The sequence below is a fragment of the Protopterus annectens genome, chromosome 13.part0 (assembly GCF_019279795.1).
Source record: "Protopterus annectens isolate FY-2018-M chromosome 13.part0, PAN1.0, whole genome shotgun sequence".
NCBI classification, from domain to species: domain Eukaryota; kingdom Metazoa; phylum Chordata; order Ceratodontiformes; family Protopteridae; genus Protopterus; species Protopterus annectens.
This window is the reverse complement of record NC_056747.1, coordinates 576,171,492-576,197,054: the sequence shown is the minus strand read 5'-3', so window position 1 is coordinate 576,197,054 and position 25,563 is coordinate 576,171,492. Positions and strand designations below refer to the sequence as shown.

At 38.8% G+C, this 25,563-nt stretch overlaps 1 protein-coding gene across 1 annotated transcript in view; it reads right to left on the bottom strand.

Annotated features, from left to right (window-relative positions):
• TMEM248 (transmembrane protein 248) overlaps positions 1 to 25,563 on the bottom strand; it is a 452,360-nt gene that overhangs the window by 67,830 nt on the left and 358,967 nt on the right. Inside the window, exon 5 of the mRNA XM_044054239.1 lies at positions 1,399 to 1,582. Coding sequence (XP_043910174.1) covers positions 1,399 to 1,582 — 184 coding nt within the window. The remainder of the gene's footprint in view (positions 1 to 1,398; positions 1,583 to 25,563) is intronic.

Here is a 25,563-nt window from a genome sequence, read left to right as displayed (position 1 = left end):
TTGCCTGGATTTACAAATGCAATACAGACAAGTCTCCCCTCATTCCCTAAAGACTGCAAAGGCAAATCCCTTAGTTTAGCCACCACTACTTCAGCACTGATACAAATAAACAATTCTTCTGTAGAAATCTTTCAACATGGCTGGGAAAGCTAACCTAAATTTTAACATGCCACTCATGCATCTCACCCATAAACTGCAGTCACTGCTGAACAGATGTATTACCGCCATCCACACAATCAACCCATAACAGTAAATGTTCTCTTTGTCTGCTGTATCACCTATTCTATCTCAACCAGACACAAATGACATCAACACTAACTGGGCTTGCCATAACACCTTTCCAATACCAGCCAATGCAATCTGCACAATTTCTCAAACTTATTTTTTTTTTTGGTTTTCACAGACTGGATAAATTCAGTCTCTTTTTTTCTACACACCAATCAGTCCAAAATTCTTTCTAAAGGCTTCACTCTCCACCATAAGCAGTTGTTGGCTTCCATTTTCCAACTGACCGTCCAACTTCACTGCTCCGTTTTATACTTTAACTCACCAGGATACCTGTTAAGCAGCAGGTAGTTGACAAGCATGTAAAAACTCGGCCTTTTCACTTCTATTTACTTGCAAATCTTTTTCTATATATCCTTTCAACAGCACTAAGGTAGGTCATGGACCTAATTTCACTTCTTCCAAACTAACCAATTTATCAACATCCATTGAGTCCTAAAATCCAGTGACCAAAGTTCATCTTTACTCTTGTTTTGCATTTCTTACTATTCCTTCATATATTCATCTAGGATTTCCATTTTTTTCTGCATCACCTGCATTAAATGTAATCACCAAAACTAAGTTTACAGTCAATACAAATAAGAAACAAAGGAGATATTCAACATCATTCAGGAACCATGAAACTCCTCCCTCACACATTTTCACTGATACCCCCCCCCTCCAATAAAACTTTGTTACTGCCCTTCTGTGCGTTTTTTTTTTTATTTCCCTAACTAGTTCCCTCCTCCTCTGGCCATCCTTTTTCTTTTGGGTACTTCTCTAGCTGCTGTTGACGGATTCTGAAAAACTCATTTGCAATATACATTAAAGTTTTTTGCGTGCATAATTCTGTTTAACTTACAAATTACACTGCTGAAATTTCTTATATGAAATGCAATTATGAGTTTCTATTGTATGGTGGAGATTTTTATACTAACTGAAATGTACATTTTCTACATGGAGCTTTTCACCACATGCTTCAAATAAAAACTGGTCATAGCCCATTGAAATACACTGGGTAAGTTAAGTATGCAAAAATAACTGCATGACTGAAAAGTAAAATGGCCATTACTACCAAAATAGAGAATCGAACTTTAAGCATGCAGATTCCCATGTTTTGCAGTTAGAAATTACCTCTGGAACTATCACAGTTAACTTTGGATTCAACGCATGATAGACTTTTCCAATGGCTCCTTTATAACAGAAGAAGGGATTGTAATCTTGTGAGTACTTTACACTTGCATCTCGGGCTGTGGTGAAGATCTTGTACCATGCTGTAGCATTGCTGTATGTTTCAGGAATACAATGTGGTGGCTGACTGTGGGATAGAAGGAAGGAAAATTTATTCAGCTAGATGTTCACTTGCTACAAACTCTGCACTGCGAAGAATGATGTGGCTAAATTATGCCTAATTACCCATTTCTAAAGATGAAATCCATTCCATTAATCAACAGCAGGAAATATTAGCTCAGCAGCCTCCTTCAACCTTGGAAAACAATCAATCACTTACCAGCAGTTCCCAAAGTCCTTTGATAGTGTTCTGCTCAGCTTCATACAGCAAGGTAAGCAGTCAATGCAAAAATGCTAGTAATCCACTTAAAGTTGTCTCAGAACATCAGTGACTCAATCTAGCATGCAAGATGAAAGATATGTGGAGCACTACAGACAGAAAAACTTTTTATGCACTGCTAGTGTGGCTTCATCATGTTAATGTTAAGTAAAATAATCTGTCCTACATCTAGCCTGGCAGGTGCCTTAACAAGAGGCTTTGTTTTCAGCACAGAGAACTTGCTCTGGAATTAGAACACCTTAACTTAAGCATGCACTTTTTTTTCAACTGGCTTAACTTTTATCTATCTTCTTCCTACACCTGCTGACCACCAACCCTCTCCATTAACCAAAAGGCCCATTTTTCCCACTGAGACTGAACTTACTGAGGCACGCTACCACCCAGGCAGCCTAAGTTCCTTGATTCAGTAGCCCCATTACCTTCGTGTAATCTCAATGGGCACAAGTGCTGGGTGCCAAAGGCATGTACTTTCATTCATACTCAACCCCAGATGCAGCACGCCATATGGAAAGCAAAGTACTCGCCCTTGTGCTGTTCCTCTGCAACACAAGTTCTGTTGGTTGCTAGCGATGCATTAAACACAGCTGCCTCCTTCCCATCAGAACGGACAAGCCAGCATTTACCAGTCACTCCTAACATCCCCAGCTGGTTCCTTCAGCACAACAGTTACTAAAATCACCTTGCATCATCTGAGGTAAAGGAAAAACATTAGCATTTGGTGCCATAGTACTATCAAGTAACTAGAAGTTTCATGTAGACAACGTTTTTCTCAACAAGAAACTTGGCAGTGTTTAGTCAGGCACAGTACTTCCCACAGGCTTCAGAAGATTGTACTTTGACATCAAGAATAACACACTTTCTAGCTTTTGTACAGTGCGCAAAGTCATCTAGGGTACTGCCTGTATAATTTATGTTCTGCAAGGGAATAACCAGTGTAAGTACCGTTGTACAAGTGGCATGTGTGTTCTGTGCCTGCACAAACCCATACTAACAGCTTTCCTGAGCTCAGAATTTTACTGTCAGGAGTCACAGCTTTTCGTGTTAAATACTAAGAGCCAAGCAGGACCACAGGTAGAATTTGTCTGAAACCAATCAATTTGCAGGAAAAAAACCCCCACAAATAACCAAAGCCAGCCACCACAAGGTTGGATCCCATCAAACCATATACATATAAAATAAGAGGGATGGTGGTTGGGTACTGCCACTAAGGCAGTGCAATATGCGAACATCTACTGTTGCAAGCAAGTCGAAATTGTACAGCTGTAATATGTTAATCATTCACACTGCCACAATGGCATAAGGGTAGATTTCCAAAGCTTACCCAACCTAGGAAGAGGAAGGACAAGAGATCCAGGATCCCCTACAGAATGGTCCTCAAAGTCTGCTAGAACTTGAGAAAGCATCCAGTTTGTAATGCTTCGTAAGGGTATGAACACAAGAGCAGATTGCTTCCTCTAGTATGTTTTTAGCGCCCACTTCTTTCCAACATGTACCAAGAGGATAAGGCTCTTATGGAATGTGCCTTAACCCTGCCTGGAACAGACTTACCATGGTGGGAGTAGCAAATAAAATTGCAAAGGACATACGATGAGTAATCAGGAAATACTGCTAATTAGCCTTCTAGAAGGGCTTAGCTCTGTTAAAATAGTACCTGACCTGCCTGCTCACCCAAGGTATGCAAAACTTTGAGTCCAAGTGGAAAGGGTGGAAATGCATAAAGGAACTCTCCCATCCAAGGGAACTAGAATGCGTCTGTCCTCCAAGAATGGCTGCAAGGTAGTCACCAACAGAATTTTTCCAGCTGTTTTAAAAGGAGACAAACAGATCTATTTGAAATGTTCTTCTCTCCACCAAATCCTGGAAGACCTCTGTCCTAAATTTCCACTCAGGAGGGTCTGCCCGCCACTACATTTTGCTCTGATGGAATAAATGAGGTCTGAAGCAGAGAATGTTGTAAAAGTAGTGCCCAAGGTATTGTTGCCAACTGGCAAAGAAGGAATGACCTTGTACCCTCTTGTTTGTTCAGGTACCACAACTGTTGTGTTGTCTGTGACCACTAAAAGGGAGCCTGGAGACAATAAGTGGTGAAAAACACTAAGTGTCTGAATGATTGCTAACATTTCTTTGACATTTGTGTGTTTTGCAGAGTCCGCAGGACCCTATTTTCCTTAACGCCCCTGGACACTGCTCCCCATACAAAATTCAGTGAGACTGACTGAACTGGGTTCCAAATATCTGGATTGAGAGAAATCTGATCCCTCCACCAATGTGACACTTATTTCACAAATTCAACTCCTGATAACTGGAGCTCTAAGGGATGCAGGTACTGGAACTAAATTTTTAGTACCAGTGAATCTCTCTCATATGGTGTCTGGTCATTGGCATCATGATGATCATAGATACCATGAAGCCTAGAATTGTGAGAAATACTCATGTGGAAGCAGATTCTTGGACAGAAATCCCTGAAAAATGTTCTAAGTCATAAAATTGTCATCTGGTAGAAAAGCTATTCTTTTTCCTGTGTTTACCATGCACCCCCAGGAAGAGCATACTTTGACAAAGGGTGTGAAACAGGACTTTTGTAGAGTCAACTTGAAGTCTAGGAGAGGTAGAATGGTAGACTACTACCTGGAATCAGACACTGCACAAATCAGCAAGTTGTCTAAATAAGGGAAAATATGGCTGTCCTGGATCCCGCAGTAAGGAAATCACTGTAGCCAGGCAATTCATGAATACTCGTGAAGCAGCAGATAGCTCAAAACATAATGCAAAAAACTGATAAACTGAGCCGGACAGGGCAAATATCAGATATTTCCTTAAGTTGGGAGTCAATGGAATGTGTTAACCATCTTTCAGACCTGAAGTCACCAAGAAACTGTGGTCTGGAAGAAGGGGTAGGACCATCTGCATGGTGGAGTATTTTGAATTTGGATACATTTAGAAAGGTATTTAGTTAAAACAAATTTAGCACTGGTCTCCATAATCGCTCCTTTTGGGGTACCAAAAAGATTCTGTAAAAAAAAAAAAAAAAAAAAAAATTCATTTTCTGGTGCAGAAACTGGTTCTATAACCTAGCTTGTAACATGTGAAGGTATAATGGACAGAACAGACATGTCTGAGATGGTAGGTGCAGGGGGAGTCCGCTGGAGAGTGGAGGGGAATTTTTTCTTCACTATCAAGAGAATCCTCTCCCCACTATTCCCAGCACCCTCTTGTCTAACACAAACGTGTGGCCAGGCTGCTGGGTTGAGTGAAATCCTAGTGGAAGGGGAAAGGAGTGCAGGGACAGGACAAAGACGGGATGCCACAGTCTGGGCACAGGCATTCTTTAGAAGGGGTTTGATACCTTTTGAGACGGGAACTTATTTTTAGTTTGGAAGTATTATCCTCCTGACATTTCCTATTGGTAGCCCAACTCTTTCAAGGTAGGATTTTTGTTTGTTCTGCCCTTTGAAGTTGGGCACCTTGTTAGGGGAGTACCTGTTAACATGAAATACTCTAGATACCCCATGCACTAATTTACCTCTAACATCCCATTGCTTGAACATATGGGTGGGCAGCATGACAAATTCCAAAGGAGCACTCAAAACCTCATTTTTTAAATCCTCAGAAAAATATTGGTTATGTAACCAAGCACACCTTTTCAATATAACATAAGCAGCTGCATTTCTACAAACTGTCCGCATCTTCCAAGACACTTCTCAGAGCATGTTTTGAAACCTGAGTCACACCAGAAGTTCCTTCATATAGCACTTCTGTTCAGTAGGCAAAGATGCAAAGTTATCTAAACCGTAAGCCCACTGCAAAAAAATTGGGCGGCTAACTACCCATCCATTGACTGAGTTAATTACTCATGCTCAAACTCACTTGCCCAAAGGTTCCTTGACTTTAACTCCAATGCCCTGGATCAGCTGGTTGACACCCCTACAAGGGGTGCCAGCCTCCTGAATGTGGTGGTTACCAATAATGGGAGACTACTGTAGCACCCCCACTTTGAGGTCTTCCATTGTGACATCTAACCACAAATCAGTCTCATTCTAACTCACAGACCTGGCACCCCCCCACCCCCCCACCCCCAGCAGCAACTCAAGTAAAAAAAATAACTTCTCCAGAGCAGATAACCTCTTATGGGATGGTACAAATAGTTTCACTGCACCGCCCCCCCTCAGATGGAGCTGGCAACTATGCTCAGTTCTACACCAGTGCTTTACACAAACATCTGTATAACTGCAGTGACTTGGCCATACTGGATAGGACCAAAACAAGCTCCTCAAGGAAGAGCAAACCTGTCTGGTGGACAACTGCCATTAACAGGCTTTACAAGAGGAAGAAATTGCTAAGAGGAACAAGGAGCTAGCCCTAAACTGGAAACACTCCCTCCGCAGCTTAAACAATCAAATAAGACTTCTTGTGAAGTCCTCCAAAGCAAACTACAAAGCCAAATTAGCTTCCTCAACTAAGGACAACCATAAGGCATTCTTTAGTTACATCTGTAACATAAAAGGAAAGGGCCAGATATGTGCTGAACTGGTAGTTAATGATACCACATACATTGATCCTGCGGACATAGCTAACCTGTTGGCTGACAAGTTCTGTGAAAACTTCATTCCCCTGGTCCCCGCCACATGTACCCCATGACACCCTTACTACCCATCCCCTATCTTGCATTGCTAATGAGCAGGTCATAAATGCCCTAAGGCCAAAAACAGAGCATCTATGGGACCCGATGACATCCCAGGCTGCATCCTACATGGGTCCAACAAGAATTAGCAACACCATTGGGTACTCTTCATAGTCGAAGCACCAGCTTCATCCCAGCTGAATAGAAAACGGCCACAGTTACTCCCTAGCACAAAAGGTGAAGATTCCACCGACCGCAAGAACTACAGACCTAGTAGCCTGACTACCTTATCTGCAAGGCCATGGAGCATATCATCATAGACTGTAACAAAGATATAATCTCCAAACACTTGCCACTACTCAGTCTGGATTTGTCAATGGAAGATCATGCCTGTTAAACCTGGTGGACTTCAAGATCGTCAAGGCCCTGGATGAGGGGAAATCTGTGCATACAACCTACCTAGACTTAGCCAAGGCTTTTGGCATTATTCCCCACTCAGGCATCATTGACAAACATCCATCTAGGTATCAGCCCTTACATATCGTTGGATGGGTCGCTAACTGACTCAGTGATAGAACACAGTCAAAAAAGGGGAATCCACCTCCTGCAGCAAACCTGTAATCAGTGGTGTTGCACAGAGATCAGACCTGGGACATCTACTGTTTTGAATCAATTTCTTCAAAGTACAAGCAAAAACTAAAGGCCTGTGGCTGACTATGTTTGCTGATGACTGCAAACTGGGAGCAGTCAGAATCTCCAAATGATGTCAACATCTTACACGAGGGTCTTGCACAAGCAAATGACTGGTGCCAAAGTCATGGCCTTAATACATTTTTTTGCATTGAGTTTTAACTTCTCTTTTGGTAAGAGCTATTTTCCTTACAACTGCCACATAGGTTCATAGGTTGGTACTAGGCTATTGGCCCTAGGGCCTACATAAGCCTAGTCAAAAAGGTAGCCTTGCTTTCGCCACCCAAGAAAATTATTTTCATGTGCCCTTGTCGAGCAGAAGTGATCCCTGGGGTGAATTTCTTATCTCCCATCCAATCAAGATTTTCCTTAAAAAGTGCTAATGAGGAGCTTTGTTTGATGTAGATAGGTATAGCTTGTTCCAGCGCAAGTCTCTGGGACAGGAATCTATCCCTCCTGTATGTTCAGTTTATTGCGGTGACAAGGTTTAGGTCCCAAGAGCATGTAGCTCGGAGGGATTGGGATTTTTGTTAAGTTGAGCAGGTCCAACAGCTCTGGGTTTGATATAGCTTTGTATGTTGGGCAGAGATCACCTCTGAGTAGGCGATTTGCAACGGAGTACAGCTGAGTTTTTTTGAGACTGTCTATGCAGGGCATATGTTTGAGGCTGGTAATCCTATTTGTGAGGTATTCCTTTATCAATAAGCAACACCCTAAGTATTCACTCAGTGGTGAGTCTCCACAGTGGTAAGAAAGGCATTCTATATTGCTCATCTCATAAGTGCACTGCTTCCAGAAAAAAAAAGTTATAACCTTCCTGTACTCTTCCCTCATCAGCCCAATACTTGAGTATAACGCCCCTTTTGGTATGTAACTTTCCAAGCACCTGCAGCAATTGGAGAGACCACACAGTTTCAAGGAAAATTAAAGGTCTTCAGCATTTGTCCTATGTGGATCATCTGAAATCACTGTCACTTTATTCCGTAAGAGTACTCAGAGGCAATCTCAGACCCTGCTTTACTGGAATGCAGCATATCTGCAAGTCACATGGTACAAGAGTTACTCGCTATGAAGACCTTAACCTGGTGTGCGACACTGATAGAACCTGCTGGAGGGAAAGATTTGTCCCCCAGAAGTTACTATACCTTTGGAAAAGGCTCACACTGTGTCAGAGAACCTCATTGGCCTTCTTCAAATGCAATCTGGACTACTGGATTGGGAACTGTAAATTCACCCTGGGGGTTCAACATACGTCCCTCGGACTGGGACAATAGGTGCTGAACATGGAAATAAGGGTAGAACTTGGCTAGAATTGCAAGGGCCTTAGGGGCATTAGCCTAGTAACGTCCTATGACCCTAAAATAAACCTCCACATAAAGCCAAGATAATTTAGAATTCTAAAGACTTAATTACTAGACTGATAACCCCCCCCCCTTGAAATTCTAAATCCTTGCCAATTTTACCCAGGGGTGTAGAGTTGGAAAACACCAAAGATCTCAGGAGAAATCACGGATGGGTCAGCTGACAAAGGAGCAAAGAGATGCAAGATCACAGCATACCCTGCATTTCCTCGTAGCCTTTTTAGAAACTGGTTCAATAGCCAAAGCAGTTTTACATGCAGTTTTATAGACTTCGAAGGCCGGTAACAGAACAGCCAAAACACTTGGAATCTCATCCTCGGTAAGATAATAAATGCTGCCAATGTCTGGTACATCTCCAGACTGCTTCCAGTCAAATACATCAATAAACCTACGTATCAGTGGAAAGGTGAACACCTGCTTGAGTTTTTTAACCTGTTCACCTTACAAAGAATCTGACTTGACAACTCAATGTTCACTATTGTCTGCATCAGGTCCCATCAAAATCCACATGCACAGAGTGCTCTCTAGAGAAGGCCCCCTAGCCATTATGAACAGGAAAAGTCTCAGATTAGCAGACTGCAAAACACGGTTTGCTGAGGAAACCACAACAGCTCTATACACAGTAATAGCTTGATTGCCTGTAGTCTGATGAAGTGAGTTTCTTTTTACTGTAAGCTACACTAGTGGATAAAATATCTAAAGGCAGAGTATTATGTCCAGCAAGGGATGTCTTAACCCAGACCTCTCCTGCTCCTAAAGGGTTTCTTTCTCCTGTACTTGAACCAGTAACTAGAACAGCTGCACAGGATGAGTCTGACCCCCAAACCATACAGAGCTGCAGGCCAACAGCAGAGAGCAAAAGGGAAAAAGTCGGAGGACCAGTTTAAGGCAACAAAAGATTCTCAAACCATAGGCGGAGGCATGTTTTTGAATTTTTTTTTTTTTTTTAAGGTGCAAATGCATTTGATGATGAACGGGCAAATGTACAAGGATCCGTTAAGTCAGGGGTGAAACCAACACCATCCAGAATAATACATTACCACTATTAAGAGCTGACAAAAGGCAGCAACAATAGAAAAATATAAACTACATCCCCACAAAAGAAACAAGCTAAACTTTATAAAATATAGCAGAAAATGTTTAAAATGTGCTAAGTCTTGTTCCACAACCTGCACAGTGCAGTTAAACAGCAGCAAACAGTGTCACACTTTCTTGGAAGCCTAATATGGAAGACACATTTTAGGAAATGTAACCTCAAACCTTGAGAAAAGTGGTGGATCTAGTCACAGACAACCAGAAATAGCTGACAAATGTCACGTGCAACCATTTCTTGCACACTGTTACAGTCTCTTTCTTTAGGGATAACAGGACGGCTTCCCAGTCTGCAAACCCAATTTACTGGATATTCGGTTTCATTTTACTTTCATTTACTACTCTCAGACTTGGGCTCTCCACAGACATATGACTGCAGGACCTCCAACATTTGCATCATAATCACACCTGTCACTCATTCAAGCTTGGATCTTTCTTGCACTTCTTCCACTAGTAGGCTGGGTCTCATCTGTTTTTTCTTAGTAAAATATCATGTTAAGACTGCACATGAGCTGACTGCAGTATGTCCTTTTATTAATGGACCAGGTTTTGCATTATAATACATTTTCCAGGCAAAATTAGCTATAAACTATCAAACACTAGTATCTAGAGTTAGTGTCCAACTGGGGTAAGACAGGGTAAGAATGAGTCAAAAATCAGTGACGTACTATTAAAAAAAATCACTGAGAAGAAAGGTTAGATTCTTGTGACATTAGGCAAACTCAGAGATAATCAAGAGTTATAGACTTTGCAGCACGTGATGTGTGTGAGACAGTGAGAGAAGCAGTCTTCACATTTGCTTTCACATAAAAGGAATTCAGAATGTATAGGGATTTGAAAACAGGATTAACCATTGATGTGCAACTAACCCTTAAAAAAAAATGCAAGTAAAACTGTCCCAATCTAAAAATCTTCTCTATGTACTCTTCTCCCTCTTGCTGACTAGATAATAGACTCTGCAGACCCCAAGACGTTGTCAACATGGAAGCAGAACTTCGTGCAAAGTAATAAATGAGGGTCAAACATGCTATGGCTATGGGATGCATCTTTTTGGAAGATATCCTCTTTACAAATAAAAGTGGGGCTGCAAACTTAATGACAGAAAGACAGCCAAAGTAATCAACTACTAAGGAAATGCATTTTCAGAGACTTTGCTTTTGTCAGTTTGCAAATGATCTTTACCTAAGCAATATGCCAGACCAGAAGACGACTTACAAAAAACATACAAACAGTAGGAATACTCACTAAAAAAGGGCTATGTGCGTTGCTGTGACATGAAGAAAATCTTTTCCACTTTGCAACACGATTTTCTAGCAGTGGATTTTCTGACCCCTGCAAAACCTGACGAACGTCCTCAGAAAACTTATCCCAAAAAGGAATCAAAACCTTATCATCCAGAGTCAAGTGCATGTTAAGATGATGAGGAAGAAAGCCCTTGCCCTGTGAGCAGATCCATTCTGTGTATAGGCATATGAAGGGCATCCTTCAGGTCCATAGACTCATGAAAAGTCTAAAGAAATATAGGAAACAGACTCGAGAGTCAGCATATTAAAAAAAGGAACTTTCAGAAGTATGTTGAGAAACATCTCCAAGAGCCCTCCCTCCTGGAAACAAAACATCCTGGAGTAGAAACCCTTGCCCCTCAAGCAAAGAGGCACTGGCGGAATAATGCCAGGAGCCAAGAGAGGAAAATAAGGCAACTGACAAGGTGGAGGTTGAGGAATCCTGAAAAGGAAGGAAAAGACTTCTGCACCAAGAAACCACCATTGTGAATTACCAACCCAAGAGTCTCAAATGATTTGCTGTCAAAACTGTATAAAACAGAGTTAAAATACTGGGAAAGAGAAATCTAGCAAAGTGGAAGACTACTTTCAAAGAGAAACCGGCTTCTCTGGAAAGGCAGACTTCTGTCCACTGGAATCCTAAGCAAGCTTCTCAGAAAAAAGGACTTTTCTTAAAGGTCCTTCACCCTTCAAGGGCCGTTTATGATGCTTATGCACAGAGTGCCTTAGAGGGGTAATTCCTCTGAAAGTTAGGTATAGGCAAGAGGAAAATTTGTTTAAGGTCTTGCACAATCTAGGGTCACCTATCTAGGGATCTAAACTTAGCCAGCAACTCAAACAAAACATGCCTTTTCTGCACAGACCATGACTTCAGTTCTTGGTCCCAAACTGTGGAAATCTCTACCATCATTTCTTAAAGATTATTCTTCTTACTTACATTTCCATTACTTAACCTCTTCATTCCCTTCTATCTACATACTTTGTTCTATTTTTGATTGTGATTCTTTCAACATGCAAACTCTGATTTTCCATTTTATATACAAGTCATACATATACATATGGCGTTTTTTCAGTCATTGTCATTTATCCATTGCCTTTATTCCTTCAAACCAACTACGAAATTAATTTTCCATATAATATATGTATATATTCCATTCACTCATGTAATTGTTGTGCTTTCCCCAGCCTGTGACTGAAATGGGTCCTGTGGGTTCAGTGTGCTACCACAGTTAAATTCAAAATAAAATCAATCAGGGTTTGGTAATTAATAGCCCTGAAAGCTAATGTAGCATAGTTATACACCTTCTTACTGTACCTGTCTATTACTCTACTAATCCTGTCTGAGGGTATGAGCTTTTAGGAGCATGGGGCTGAGATTCAGGAGCTTGGAAAGCAGATGCCAAGTGTACCTAGAAGAGCTTCCAAAACAAGAACTACAGAAGGTCTGGAAGAATCAATCTGTAAGATATTATAGCATCACTTCTGGACAAACATCTGAGAGCTCTCCCAATGAATAGGTTTTAGTATTTTAATAATGGCGCCCCAAAACAAAACACTTCAAATGGGGAGTCAAGGGAAAGCGTATCCTCTTCAACAGACCCCAAAGTAAGAGAGGAAAAAGTCAAATATGGTTGCCCACAATCTAAACCCTCATCAGATGAAGCAGAATCCCAAAGCCTTTTACAGGCAGTAGGAAAGCTAACAGGCAACTGTATTGACAAACTGTAAAGCCATAGGAGCTTTATAAAGACTCCAGGTGAAGTCTTGCCACTCCTTTTGGGATGTCGGTCTTTAGCAAACAGGAGCCACATGCCTAGCCCTTTTTCCAAAAAAAAAAAACTCAGCCCTGATAAATGGAGGTTCTGAACCTTGCCTTACTTAAGGCAACCAGTTATTGCTTCCCTTACAAGTGTCACTGCAATCCCTCTAGGCCCATCAGAAATAACCAGCCGTGGTTCTTCTTCATCCAGAATAGATGTCGGCTCAGCTTCAAGAGAATATACGAACGGCATACCCCATGTCGGCCTCCGAAGATGTCTAGACAGAGGGAGTAGGCGACATATCCAGCATTCCTCCACCTCTTTATGTGACCCTACAGAGAGGGGTCTGGCAGAGGCTGGACAACATTAATCTCTAAACACAGATTTTTTTTAAAGGCGCTGGACCTCTGGGTGGCTAGACTCAGAAGCTGTGGTCTCTTGATTGAGAAAATTCCAGCACCGATTCTTTAAATATACAGAAAGGCGAGACAGATAGCTAAACATGGGTCTTTAGACCAAATGCCCAGCAAATATCACACTGTTTGTGGTCATGATCTGCACCTAAACAAAAAAGGCACTCCCTCGTGTCTATTCTTACTATGCCTAGGCAATTCCGATTCTGTATCATAGCCCAGAAAAAATCATTTCCCTAGATGCACCAATTTGCTCACCCAGCACCTCCAACAGAGAAGTCTTCAGGAAATCTTTAAAATCTGCCAACTCATTACACTCACAGAAAATGTTTCCAATTCTCTTTCTTCCCCATCAAACCTCCAACATTTGCTGTCTACCAGAGGAAAAATTCTCTGGAATCTACTTTGTGTATAAAAATATCTATATAAACATTTCCAAGAAAAAATCCTAAATCATTGAGATTTTGCTGCATAATTGGGAGACATGCATACTGCGGTGGTGGTGCTGCGGTAGCGTTGTCGCCTCACAGTTAGACATTGCACGTTAGATTCTCTGTTAGAGCGTCTTCTGTGTGTCGACATGCGTGAATGGGCATTCCTTCGTTGAAGGTTGTGCGTTAGGCCCGGCAAGCCAGCACTTAAAAATCTACTGCCAATCATTAGCGGACCGGAGTTCCACTGTGGCGACCCCTAACCGGGAAAAGCCGAAAGACAGTTTATTTGGGAGACATCCATACAGCCCCCATTTGTTTCTTTAGGAATTGCTTATCCAATCTCTTTCCAATCCTTGCTAACCTCCTCTGACTGATTCTTATAATTATCATGCAATATTTCATATGCTCTACTAATTACTCCTCCTTTAACTGCAGCTTCTGTTCCAGATTCTACTAGAAACTCTGCCACTGCTGGTCTTTCATTTACGACCCCCCCATTTCTTCCTATTTGCATATAATCTGATTATCAATCATTGATAAGGAAGGCAATCTCGAACCTGCAGTCCAAATAAATTCTTGGCATCTTCCCATTCTGTTAAATTTTTTTCCTCCCAATACCTTGGTTCCTTTGCCAATTTTCTCCAATAATTCTCTCTTGCCTATTGTCTATAGCCCTAATTGTAGTCATCCCCATCGGCAGAATCTCCTTTCTCTAGTCCCATGTTGGCTTAGTTCTTCGAATAGTTCCTGCCACTTTATGAATATAATATTCTGTAGGACTGTTATTCCCCTTTAAAGATTTGCATCCAAAATGCCAGTTTCCCCTTTTTTCTTGAACTTTGCCATTTCTTCATCCCTTTCCACTTTGAATTATAGATTTCCGTTTGTTCTATGTACAGGAGCCTTAACTGTGTAGCTCTGAAATACCCCTTCAAGTTGGGTAATCAATATCCACCTTGTTCTACTGGAAGAATCAGTTTATCCCACTTTACTCTTGATCATCTTCCTCTCCCAGGTAAATTCCTAAAGCTCTTTATTGCTATCCACAACTTCTCCTCTGGTAGATAAAAATGTGTGACCTGTGTTTAAGAATGAAGGGACAAACATTTTAACTGCTGCCATCTTACTATCCATATTAATGTAACAGAGCTTCCAATTTCTCAGTTTTTGAATTATCTTTTAGTCTCTTCACACACATCCTTGACTGCCACACCAGGATCAGTTTTAATCCATACTTCATGTTTGATATTGCTGAACCAGTTCGTGTGTGGGTACATAATTTACCACTACTCTGTTTTACCTTCATTAATTTTGTATGCTGAAAAGATTTGAAACAGTCTCAAAATGTCCCACAACACTGCAATGTCCTTTTCTGATTTTATCAGGTATAAAATAACACCTGCAAAAATAACCAGCTTTTCTTGACTACCATGCCAATTATATCCTTCGATTTCTGCGTCCTTTATTTTCTTTGCCAATGTTTCTAAATAGAATGCAAATAAAGGGGAAAGACTACACCCATGCCTGGTTCCTCTGCTCAAGCAAAAATTATCAGAGGACACCACCAATTTTAATTTTGGCCTCTGATCCCGTATACATATTCCTAATCAACCTTATAATTTTAATCAGGGAATGCAAACATTTCCATTGCCCTGCTTTATAAAGTCCCAGTGGTACTTGTGTATTATTGCAACCGGAGTTTTCACGGCAGTACAAGTTGCTCCCCGATCATGAAATCGTTTTTTTTACTGTTGGTAAAATGTTGAGTGTTTTCTTTACCACTCCAGTTTGTTTTCCAGAGTGCTACCGAAAAAATGTTAACATAGTATCGTTTGTTTATGCACTTCACTGACTACATGTCGCTTTTTTTTCACGACAGACTTTGTAAAGGTGAGCAGTGCAGTAAAGAACTCTGGGGCAAGACCTAAAGGAAAGTACATCTCTTGTGTTTTACATAGGATATGCAGAGAGTGACAGTGTAATGTTTAATTCTTAATGTAAAACTATTAAATCTGATATGCCCAAGTTGCAGTAGGTGGGGGCACTCAGTAAGTGCTGGAAGTTTGCAGTGGTGCATTCAATAATACTGACAGAGCTACTACGGACTGTACTGTTTCAGACATACAGCCCCACGCTTGTTAACCAATATTTGAAGACAAACATTGATCAATTTATTAACAGTACACATCATTTGAACTGACATACAAGGTTGCATACATCTCATTATTACCCAAACAAATTTAGATTCATACATGTAACTAGCTTTATTTTTAGTAGTCCATGCCAGCATTGCCGTTCGTCAGAAAGAGCATCCATGACAATTCAAGCGTGCATGTGTAATGCATGCAAAACAGGAAGAGGGTTTTTTCAAATGTTTGTCATCCTGAAGGTAATCCAAACAATTTTCGGCAATAACTTCGAACACCACCCAACAGTGTTTCCTGAAGTTGTTTCGATTGTAGGATGCGAACTTTGCAACAGTGAAAATCTGGTTGAGATAATACACAGGTACAGTCTCAGCTTACTCTGTCAAATGCTTTAGCTGAATCAAGACCCACCAACAGTGGTATTTTCGTACATTCTGCTTCCCTCTGGATAACAGAAATTCTGTTAATGTTGTCAAGTGTTTGCCTCCCCTCCGTAAAAGCCACACTGATCCATAACTATCGATTTTGGCATCACTTCTGCCATTATTTTAGCCATTATAGACGAACTTTATAATCATAGTTTAGTATTAAAGTAGGTCTATATGAAGCTGGATCTTTACCCTTTTAGGTATTACAGCTACCACCGCTTTTTTCAAGGACGTTGGTACATCTCTTAAAATACAGTTAAACAAAACCTTCCTGATTTTTATCGTTTTTTTTTTCCCCCTCCTAGCTTCCAAACTTTCACAAGAATACTACCAATTCCTGGGAACTTTCCAGTAGATTGGTTATACATCGCCATTTTCTCTCATCTCCTCTTCGGTTAGTAACTGAGCCTCATCTACCTCTAACCTTGATCTATTTAATTCTTCCATATACATTTCCATTTGAACCTTTTGTTGATTTCCATATATATCTGCTTTATACAGACTTACATTTCCAAAGTATTTCTAATATCTCTACAGGGTCTCTTGTTACCTTCCTTGTCATAGGCTCCCTAAGCTTCACAACAATCCTTTCTACTTTGTTGCCAGTCTCGTTGTGCTAAATATTTTTGTGCTCTAGAGTTATAAAAAAAAGTTTAACAGCAATCTTTCTAAACTCATGCATATTAATGAGGTAATCACTTAATTTTTCTCTTTAGCATTCTGCAGTTTCTCCTCTTGTTTTGCAAGAATCTCCCTATTCTGCAATTGTCAAACATTTGTCATTTCCTCTAAAATATTTTTACTTAACTATATCTTCCTTTTTATTATTTCCACCCTATTTTTAAACTCCACAGACTATATAGGTAGGGAGTGGAATAAAATTAAAGGACATTTTTATCTTCTCTAATAGCGCCAGAATAATTTCCTCTATTTATTCGTTAAGTTCCTCTCCTTTCAATAGATAGATGTGAAAGCACTAGTGTTTCATTTATTTCATTAACCTGTGTTTTTATTTTAGTTGTTATTGGCGCATGATCAGAAATAGTTATTGGGTGCGTATCAAGACATTCAATTAAATACACACATTCCTTTGAAATGTAAGCTCCGTCTAGACTGCCTAGCCCAGTTTCTATATCTTGGGGAATATGTAAATTCACTCCAGTGACTTCACATCTTCCATGCCAAAGAGTTCAAAAGTCTACCCCCTGTGTTATACTTTCCCTTCTGGACCCCCAGACACATTTTCACTGCTGCAAATCAAACCCCAGTCCCCACCTATAAGTAATATGCCTTGCTGAAGGTTGATTATTTCTCCCAGAACTTTAAGCTCCATTACAGCAATTTTAGGTGGAATATAAATACATGCCTATGTAATACTCTTTCCTTGCCAGTAGCCCCTTAGTACTACACATCTACCATTGTTTTTTTAGCCTCCTCCATCACTACTGGAGTTCCTCTTGCAATTAATACAAGTACTCCTTTTTCTTTTGTCACAGATATTGCACTGAATAACCATCCTGAAAATCTTTATCAAATTCACATGTTCAATCCTTTCCAAGCATGTCTCCTGTAGGACAGCTATTTGCACTCTACATTTTTAATATAGTTCACTACTCTTTTTTTGCATTTATCAGTGAGACCAGTGACATTTTAAGACATTACTGAAAGCATCACTGCATGAAAAAAGTTATTCACATCTTTTATGTACAACAGATGGTTAAATGTCTAGCTCCAGCTTTTGTGTTGCATGCATACACTGTTTGGCAGGTTAAACTTTTATGCAGTTGTTTTTTGTCATATCACTTTGAGCCTATGTCACAACTTTTTGTTTTACTGAAAGCCGGTAAAAAACTACAGCAGGCAGCCAAATGAACCCCAACAAGCAAGTCAGTCCAGCAAAAGAAAAATCTAGGAGTCTGACCACAAACACTAATAATTTAGTATTCTATAAAAGATTTGTGGACATCTCTTATTTTGGCTGGGAATTTAGAGTCATTACATCAGTTTGTTGCTGATTTACAAGACACTACAGATTTTTTTATGCTTTGATGTTAACAGCTCGACTGATAAAATTAGCTTTTTAGACACGGATTTATCTTTCAGTTATGACTGTGTTAATATGCAAGTTTACAGAAAAGATGTTCAATCCATACAATATGTTCATTATGATAGTTATGCCTCCTAGATTTCTTCATAATAGCATTATTCGTGATCAGTTCTTGAGGGCTAGCAGGTTGAATACAGAAGATGGTTTTACACAAGAGATAGGTAGTATGAGACTTTATAACTAGAGTATACAATGCAGAGACGATAGAAAGGAATAGGAACTATGTTACTTCTAAACATGAACAGCTGGGAGCGCCTTACTTCTCCAATGTTAGAAGGAATACCGAGAGTAATGAGGAAAGGCCTAAACGTAATAGTAAATATAGCTTGGGATATGTTACAAAGTATAACAGACACAAATTTTATTAAACAGATAGCACAAAAGAATTGGGTTATTTTGAACTCTGACCCAAACAGTGAAATTAACATGCAACCACATTTTATCTATAAAAGGAAAGAAACTTAAAACCGAAACTGTTACAAAGAAACTATTTAAATCTCATAAGAATTTCCTTTTAGTAAACAAGGAACTGTCCCTTGTCATAACAGTATCTATTGCCAGTATATTTGTTTAGATAAGGAACTTATACATCCAATAACAAATGAATCCTTTATATTTAAAACTTCAGCAAATTGTCTAACAGAAAACATGACCTTTTGCAAACCAAGGTGTGAATGCTTTTATACAAGAAAAACTAACCAGAAATTTAAAGAAAATTGGTTCTCATCTACCTGACATTCATAGGCAGCGAGACTAATGCCCTTACTAAAAAAACACCATTATGCAGTTCAGTATTGAACATTCTTTTAAATTTAAGGTTTGACAAAGAATTTATAAGCAAAAAGAGGGGGTGATCTAAATGATATTGATGCCATTTAGCATAAATGGTGCAATTTCTTTAGAGCTGACAAGTTTCCAGGTTTAATTAGTAAGAACAGCATAAAATCATTACTTAAACAATGATGTGTGAAATGCAATTTCCTTATATGTTTCATATGTGCTTTTTACATTATTATATATTTGTGTGTTCTGGGTTGTTTTAAAATGTTTAGATTATATTGTAGGTAGTATTTATAAAATGCACTTTAATTAGTGGTCAGATGACTGGATTTCAAATATTATTGACTAACAGTTGATTTTATGTTGTGTTGAGAAATAATCGTGTAGATTCAAAAGCTTCATTAAAGTGTTTATGGTTTGACTCCTAGCTTCTTAATACTAACACACACAACTATGTACATCTTCAAATACTGAAGTTTTATCCTACTAATATGAACAGATGCCCCGCATGGACTTGAGTTAACCTAAAAGGAAGGTCATCCATACTAAGACACACGGTGCATTATGTTTCTAAGTACTGTCTGGTTTATAGCTCTCCCAGCTGTGAAAACACCTGAATGCTTTCAGAGAACATCATCTCCTAGCCAGTTTATTTTAGCCAATTTCTATGCAAGATAGCCTCCATGGAGACACGAGGACCAGATTCAGAATTGTTACTAAGCATACATTTATTTGCTAGAAAGCACCTTATAATAGTCAATATTCTTTTTCATTAACTTGCTTTCTCTTAAAACTTGTTACTAGATCAAGCTAAGGACCTTAATTGTCATTCCCCCATGCAAAAATGATAAAAATCACATTAATTTTTCCTATTGTCATGCTTTTTTAACCAGACTCTTAATAGATATAGCGCCTACATTTCTTAAAACTTAACAAGGAAAAAGAGAGGGGAGAAAGGAAAAAAAAACAGGAGCACCTGTTTACAACAGTATCCCTATTATACTTAACTGAGAAATCTAATTTATAGCATACAAAGAAAAACATAGTATAAAATAGTACTAAGTAAAAATTGTTTTACTTGGTTAACTTTCTCTCTCCTCTTACCCTCAAGTATTTTTCCAAACATTGACATGAAATCGGGCATATACTTTAGACTCCCCCGCAAGTCCAATAATGTCCATAAAGGTCCAATATTTCCAAATGTTCTTGTTCTATCATATTTCACAAACAATTATTGCTTTGTCATCCCACATTTGTCAATTTCCTGGCTTTACTCCTGCTGATCTCCATCTCTCAAACCCGGTCTCTCATTTCCAACGTACTCGACTTTTCTCGTCAGCTCTTGGATGCCCTTTCTCTCCAGCATTTCCCACTGAAATACTGGAAAAGGTTTCACTGGCAATCTCTCTCAGGTCTTTATTACCAGAAGCAACAGAATTTCTTGCACAGCTCTTTTGTTGGACAAACTTTTGTATTTCCTTCTTAGCATGTACTTAATCAAAAAATGATTTTGCCCCTCCAGGGAAAAATATTCTGAAGATTGCTGGGTAGAGCAGTTTGAATCTCATGCTGCTTCTCCACATTCCTTAAATAGTGAATAAATTTACTCATCTTCTGCCTAGTGTACAATGAGGCATTATTCTCCACAAACACTCTGCAGTCTCCTACTTTTAGTACTTTGTCCTTCTGACACAGTTTTGTCAAAATCAAGTCCTCCTGCGTGTAGGATTGCATCTTTACTATTAAATGTTTAGAATGCTTTCTCAAAGCCAGGTTTGGAGCATACACACAATGTGCCTTTTCAATAAACTATGGAATATCAGTCCCATTGCTTATTTGTGCTTTCATTAAAGTAATACAGTCTGTTCCTTCTATCTTCTCTGGTACAGCTGAAAATCTCAGGTTTTCCGTATGTGCTCTGTCCTCCAATTCTATTATTGTTTGAAACATCTCTTCTTGAGCAGTCTCGTATTCAGCCAACCTTTTCTTCATTTCTTCCTCTGACTTTTTCAGTTTTATCACCTTATCTGAATATGTTTAAAGCTTCTTCGATTTTTTTTCCAGCCTTTTGCTATTTGATTTGATATACCCCAGTGTTTTGTTTATTTTAACCAGGTCTGTGTGCAGTTGTCTTATGCTTTCCTCTAGGTTACTGGAAGTCATTCCTGGAGCTTGCATTGCTTTTTGCTGAACAGCTGCAGTGCAGTACTTTTCCCCAAGTCAGTGTTTCTTCCTCCTCTTTTGTAGCTGATTTTCCTTCAGGTCCTCTGCATTTTTTCTTTCCAGACATCCAGGCTGTGCATTTACTAGCCAGTTACTGACATTTACAGGGAATGGTGTACTACCTAACAAAGTAAAAGGACAGCATTCTACTCTTAGAACTCAGTGATGAAACCATTAGAAGATATTGTACACCATTTTTCTATACTTATGACTGCTAAAAGGCACAAATAAAATCATTGTTCTCCAATTAAAAGTAATACACATAAAAAAACACTTGCATCTATTCTACAAAAAATTCAGAACATCTGTATACTTGGCCTTTGAATTTTTTTTTTTTTTTTTTAATTGTCAGACCTCTTGCAACTTGAGGCATCAGGATATATGGGCACTTTTCAAACTCCCAGGCATCTACAGTAACAAACTTCTTAAAATTTCTTTTCTAGTATGCCAACCCTAGGTTCCTTTGCCATAAATAATGCATGACACTGGCATTAAGGAGAAAATTCCTGGAATTCCAATAACCAAATACTCAGTTAATCAAAACAGTCAGAAGGGCAACAAAATTTATTCCAGAAATGAAGAAATACAGATAAACTTAAGGGGGAAATAATGGTCTGCTGAATCTACACAGTACAGTCTCATTTCCAGTTGACCCGCACGGAGCAACAACAACCACAAACAAGTGGGCTCCAACATGGAAGACTGCAGACAGTTCCCACAGCTTTAAACTTGGTCCCTGGTTTGGAAAGCGATTGGAAAAAATAGTATTAGACCGGTCCATACAACTTCTAAATGTTGCAAGAAAATAGGATTTAACATTTCCACTCCAGAATGCTCTTCTGATTATGGTAAATTTTCATTTATCGAAGTCTTTAAAACATGCATAAAATGAAATCTCAGCATCATCTTTAGTGACCAATTTTTCATTTTCTTCACAGCACAGAGAAGGCACTCAATCAAGTTTAACAACTGGTCTTAGTAAAGAACAGTCACAAAACTTTTGAACTATCAAATGCAACTGGTCATCTGGAAGCTCCAAGTCTCAGTTCACAACCCTTTTTTCCCCATTTTTGCATGTGGCATTGGGGTGTCACTAATGGTGACAAAATCATTTTGAGCCAATGTTCACAATGCCGGGTGGCCAACTCCAAGCACCAGTTATAAGTTTTCAGACTAATTTGAACATATAAATCACCTTTTGAACTATACCTACAAAGTTTTTCCTTCTTGCCATCATCTCCCAGTCTACTAATCTTTCAGTTGTCTAAGTTTCTAACATCTGAAAATCATTACAAATTATGCTATATATGAAGCAACTTGTTTATCAGCTAAATACTGTAAAAACAGCTGGCTTTTCTTCATTTAAACTGCAACTGGTTACATTTGGAAATCCAGCAATATTTTGATCCGATAATTAGAAATTAAGTTTGCTATAATACACTGAATTAGTATCTTGAACCAATGTTGAAGGGATCTAATTAGCTTTACTCAGCTGCCAATTTATACCAGTCTACAAAGACTCATGCAGCACTTGGCATGTGCTTCCAAATTATTTGATGCAGTAGTACTACCTGTTTAAGTTAATATACCAGCATCAGGATTTTGTCCTACAAGCTTCTTTTCTTTTCTGTTAAACTAAAACTATCTTAGGTAAGGAGAGTATGTCAACTTGACTGGAAGCAGCAGCAGATTCTCTAAATATCATGAGACGTCAAACTAAGACCCAATTTGTCTGAACTGGTTGTAGATGAGGTTAATGTAAAAAAAAAAAAAAAAATACATGGCACTTCGAAGAGTCACAGCTTTATTTCAAGTTACATTTTGGTATTTACATTTTAAAAATAGGTATGGATCATCATCAAAAGATTACATGTAAAAATAAAAATTTTGTAACTGATGCACATTCATCTTCCTCATTTCCATAACCGCAAATTTAATTTTTCATGAAAATAACTCCTAGTTCTGTAACTCCTTAAACAGTATTCATGTCTGCAACTCCTAATTGACCATAACACTTCAATCATAATTCTCTTTTAATAGCAAGTCTTTATTCTTAAGGTCATAGTTCCCATATATCATACTTGTATTCTGAAAACAGATGTAAACAATTGGTTGCAAACTTACCGAACTTTAACACCATCTTTTATAGCATGTGACAGTTTCCTCTACATTGCATACAAGACAGTCTAAGTTTGCTTATATTTCAAGTTTCAAAGAATCAAAGATCATATGACCGTGCTGCAAAAAATATAACACGACTTAACCAAAGACACCAGGCAAACTTGGCATTTAGTGTATGCAGGAAACCAACAGAACTTCAGTTATACATTTAAAAAATAAAACTTTTATTTTTATCAATTGCAGATTAAGCATTTTCACATTTTCATTCCCTACTTCAATCAGAAACAATGCCATTTCCATAACTAGCAAGAATAAATTGCATGGGCTTTCCAAGAAGGCTGTACACCAACAGCATAGCTTCAGCTCTCCAGTGTGAAAACTAACTTAGAAAAATGAGTGCTACTGAAAATTTTTCTTTTTTGGTAAAAATTCTGTTACTGGCTAGTAAATACACTGCTTGGATGCAAACAAAGAAGAAATTTAGAAAACCTGAAAGAAAACAAACCAGAAAAGGTGAAGAGGAAACGCCATCTGGAAAGGATTCTGCACCTGTTCAGCAAAAAGCAGTTCAAGCTTCAGCTTTAGTTCAAGCAATGACTTTCAGAAATTTAGAGGAAAAAAAATTAAACGTAGTCAGAGATGATTAAAGTAAATGAAACGCTTAGGAATATATCAATTCAAACAAAATGTTGGAAAAATAGAATTTAACTAGCCATTCAGATGAACTCAAAAAACTGTAAAAATCGGAGATTGACGAAGAAAAAGCTGGCTGCATGAGGTTTCTCAAGAACCATTTACAAAAAATAGGGTTGGAAATTCTCCTGTACCAGAGAAACTAGAAAGAGGGAAACTATTCATTTTATGAAAGCACAAACAAGCAACTGGATTTGAGCTTCCCAGCAGAATATGTTCAATTAAAAGGGCATACAGCATATGCCCCAAACCTGGCCATGTAAATCAGACAAAACCTGTATTAATAAAAATGCAACCATACTAGCAGAGAGTTGATCTTGACAAAGTGGCAGAAGGGCAAAGTATTAAAAATTGAAGACTACAGAGTTTGTAGAAGTATTATTCATTGTACATCAGGTAGAAGAGAAGTAAATTTAGGCCAGCAATCAGGGAATGTCAAGAAGCAGGTTTGAGATTCAAGCTGCTGTATCCAGCGGTCTTCAATTTTTTTTTTCTGGCAGTCATTTTGTTATGCAGAACAGGCTAAAAAGGAAATAAAGTTTAACAAAAAAAATTAAACAAGCAGAAGGGAAATCTGCTTTTCATTCTTCTGACAAGAAGCCTTTTCCAATGTTTTAGAGGAAAATGCTTGAGGAAACAAAGCACAGATATTGACTTGAAGAATCAGCAATACTTTAGACTTGAACCAGAGTCTGGTGTTGGGAGATGATGTTGAACAGGAAGACAATCAGCAATTCCAAAACTAGTGAACACATGGGAAAACTATAAAGCAACTTACTACATTTGTGAAACATGGTTTTTGCAAGAAGTGTCTGAAAAACACTGGACTTTTGTTGACTTTGTTAAACTTGAGGGTGGACTAAAGCATTAATTACCATTAATGTTTAGGAATACACTAAAATGGGAAAAACAATTTTGTCTCTATTAGTATATAAACTGCATGTTATATACAGTTTTTGTCTGGTGTGAAGTCAGGGGTATTTTAAATGAGGTATTTTAAATGAGGGAAGAGCCTTTTCAGTGACTACTGCATGTGTTAAAGATAAAGCAAACAAGTACTTTTTTAGTTGCAAGAAATATAGGTTCTACAATATAAGAGGAAAAAAACGCTGGCCAAAAGCAAGATTGTTTAAATGTTGTCATCTTCAGCTGCTGGTGTGGGGTGTAAAAGTGCACAGATTATATGACGTGTAGAATTAGGATATTTGTTCTATTTTTCAAAGGTGAATGTCTAAATTACCTTTGTCGTAAGTTGTAAACAAGTGTTTTGTAAGCATACAGGCTTTAGAAATAAGACAAAATGATGAAATATGTGAAAATGTTAAGCTTCTTACAACTGCAAAGATATTAGCTTGTTTTCTACTGGCAAATGTTCAGTGGAGTCAAGATGTCGGCAGCAGAGGGCAACTATGAATTCTTTTCCGAGTGAAATTTACAAAGGCCCATAGCGGAGTACATTTCCAAGGAGGCACGCTGTCTGCACATGCAAGCAGTTAATCATGACCATTCTAATTATTCCTTGCTGAAGGAAATGTAAAATTTAAAAGTACACTGGCAAGCAGTTCAGTGAAAATTT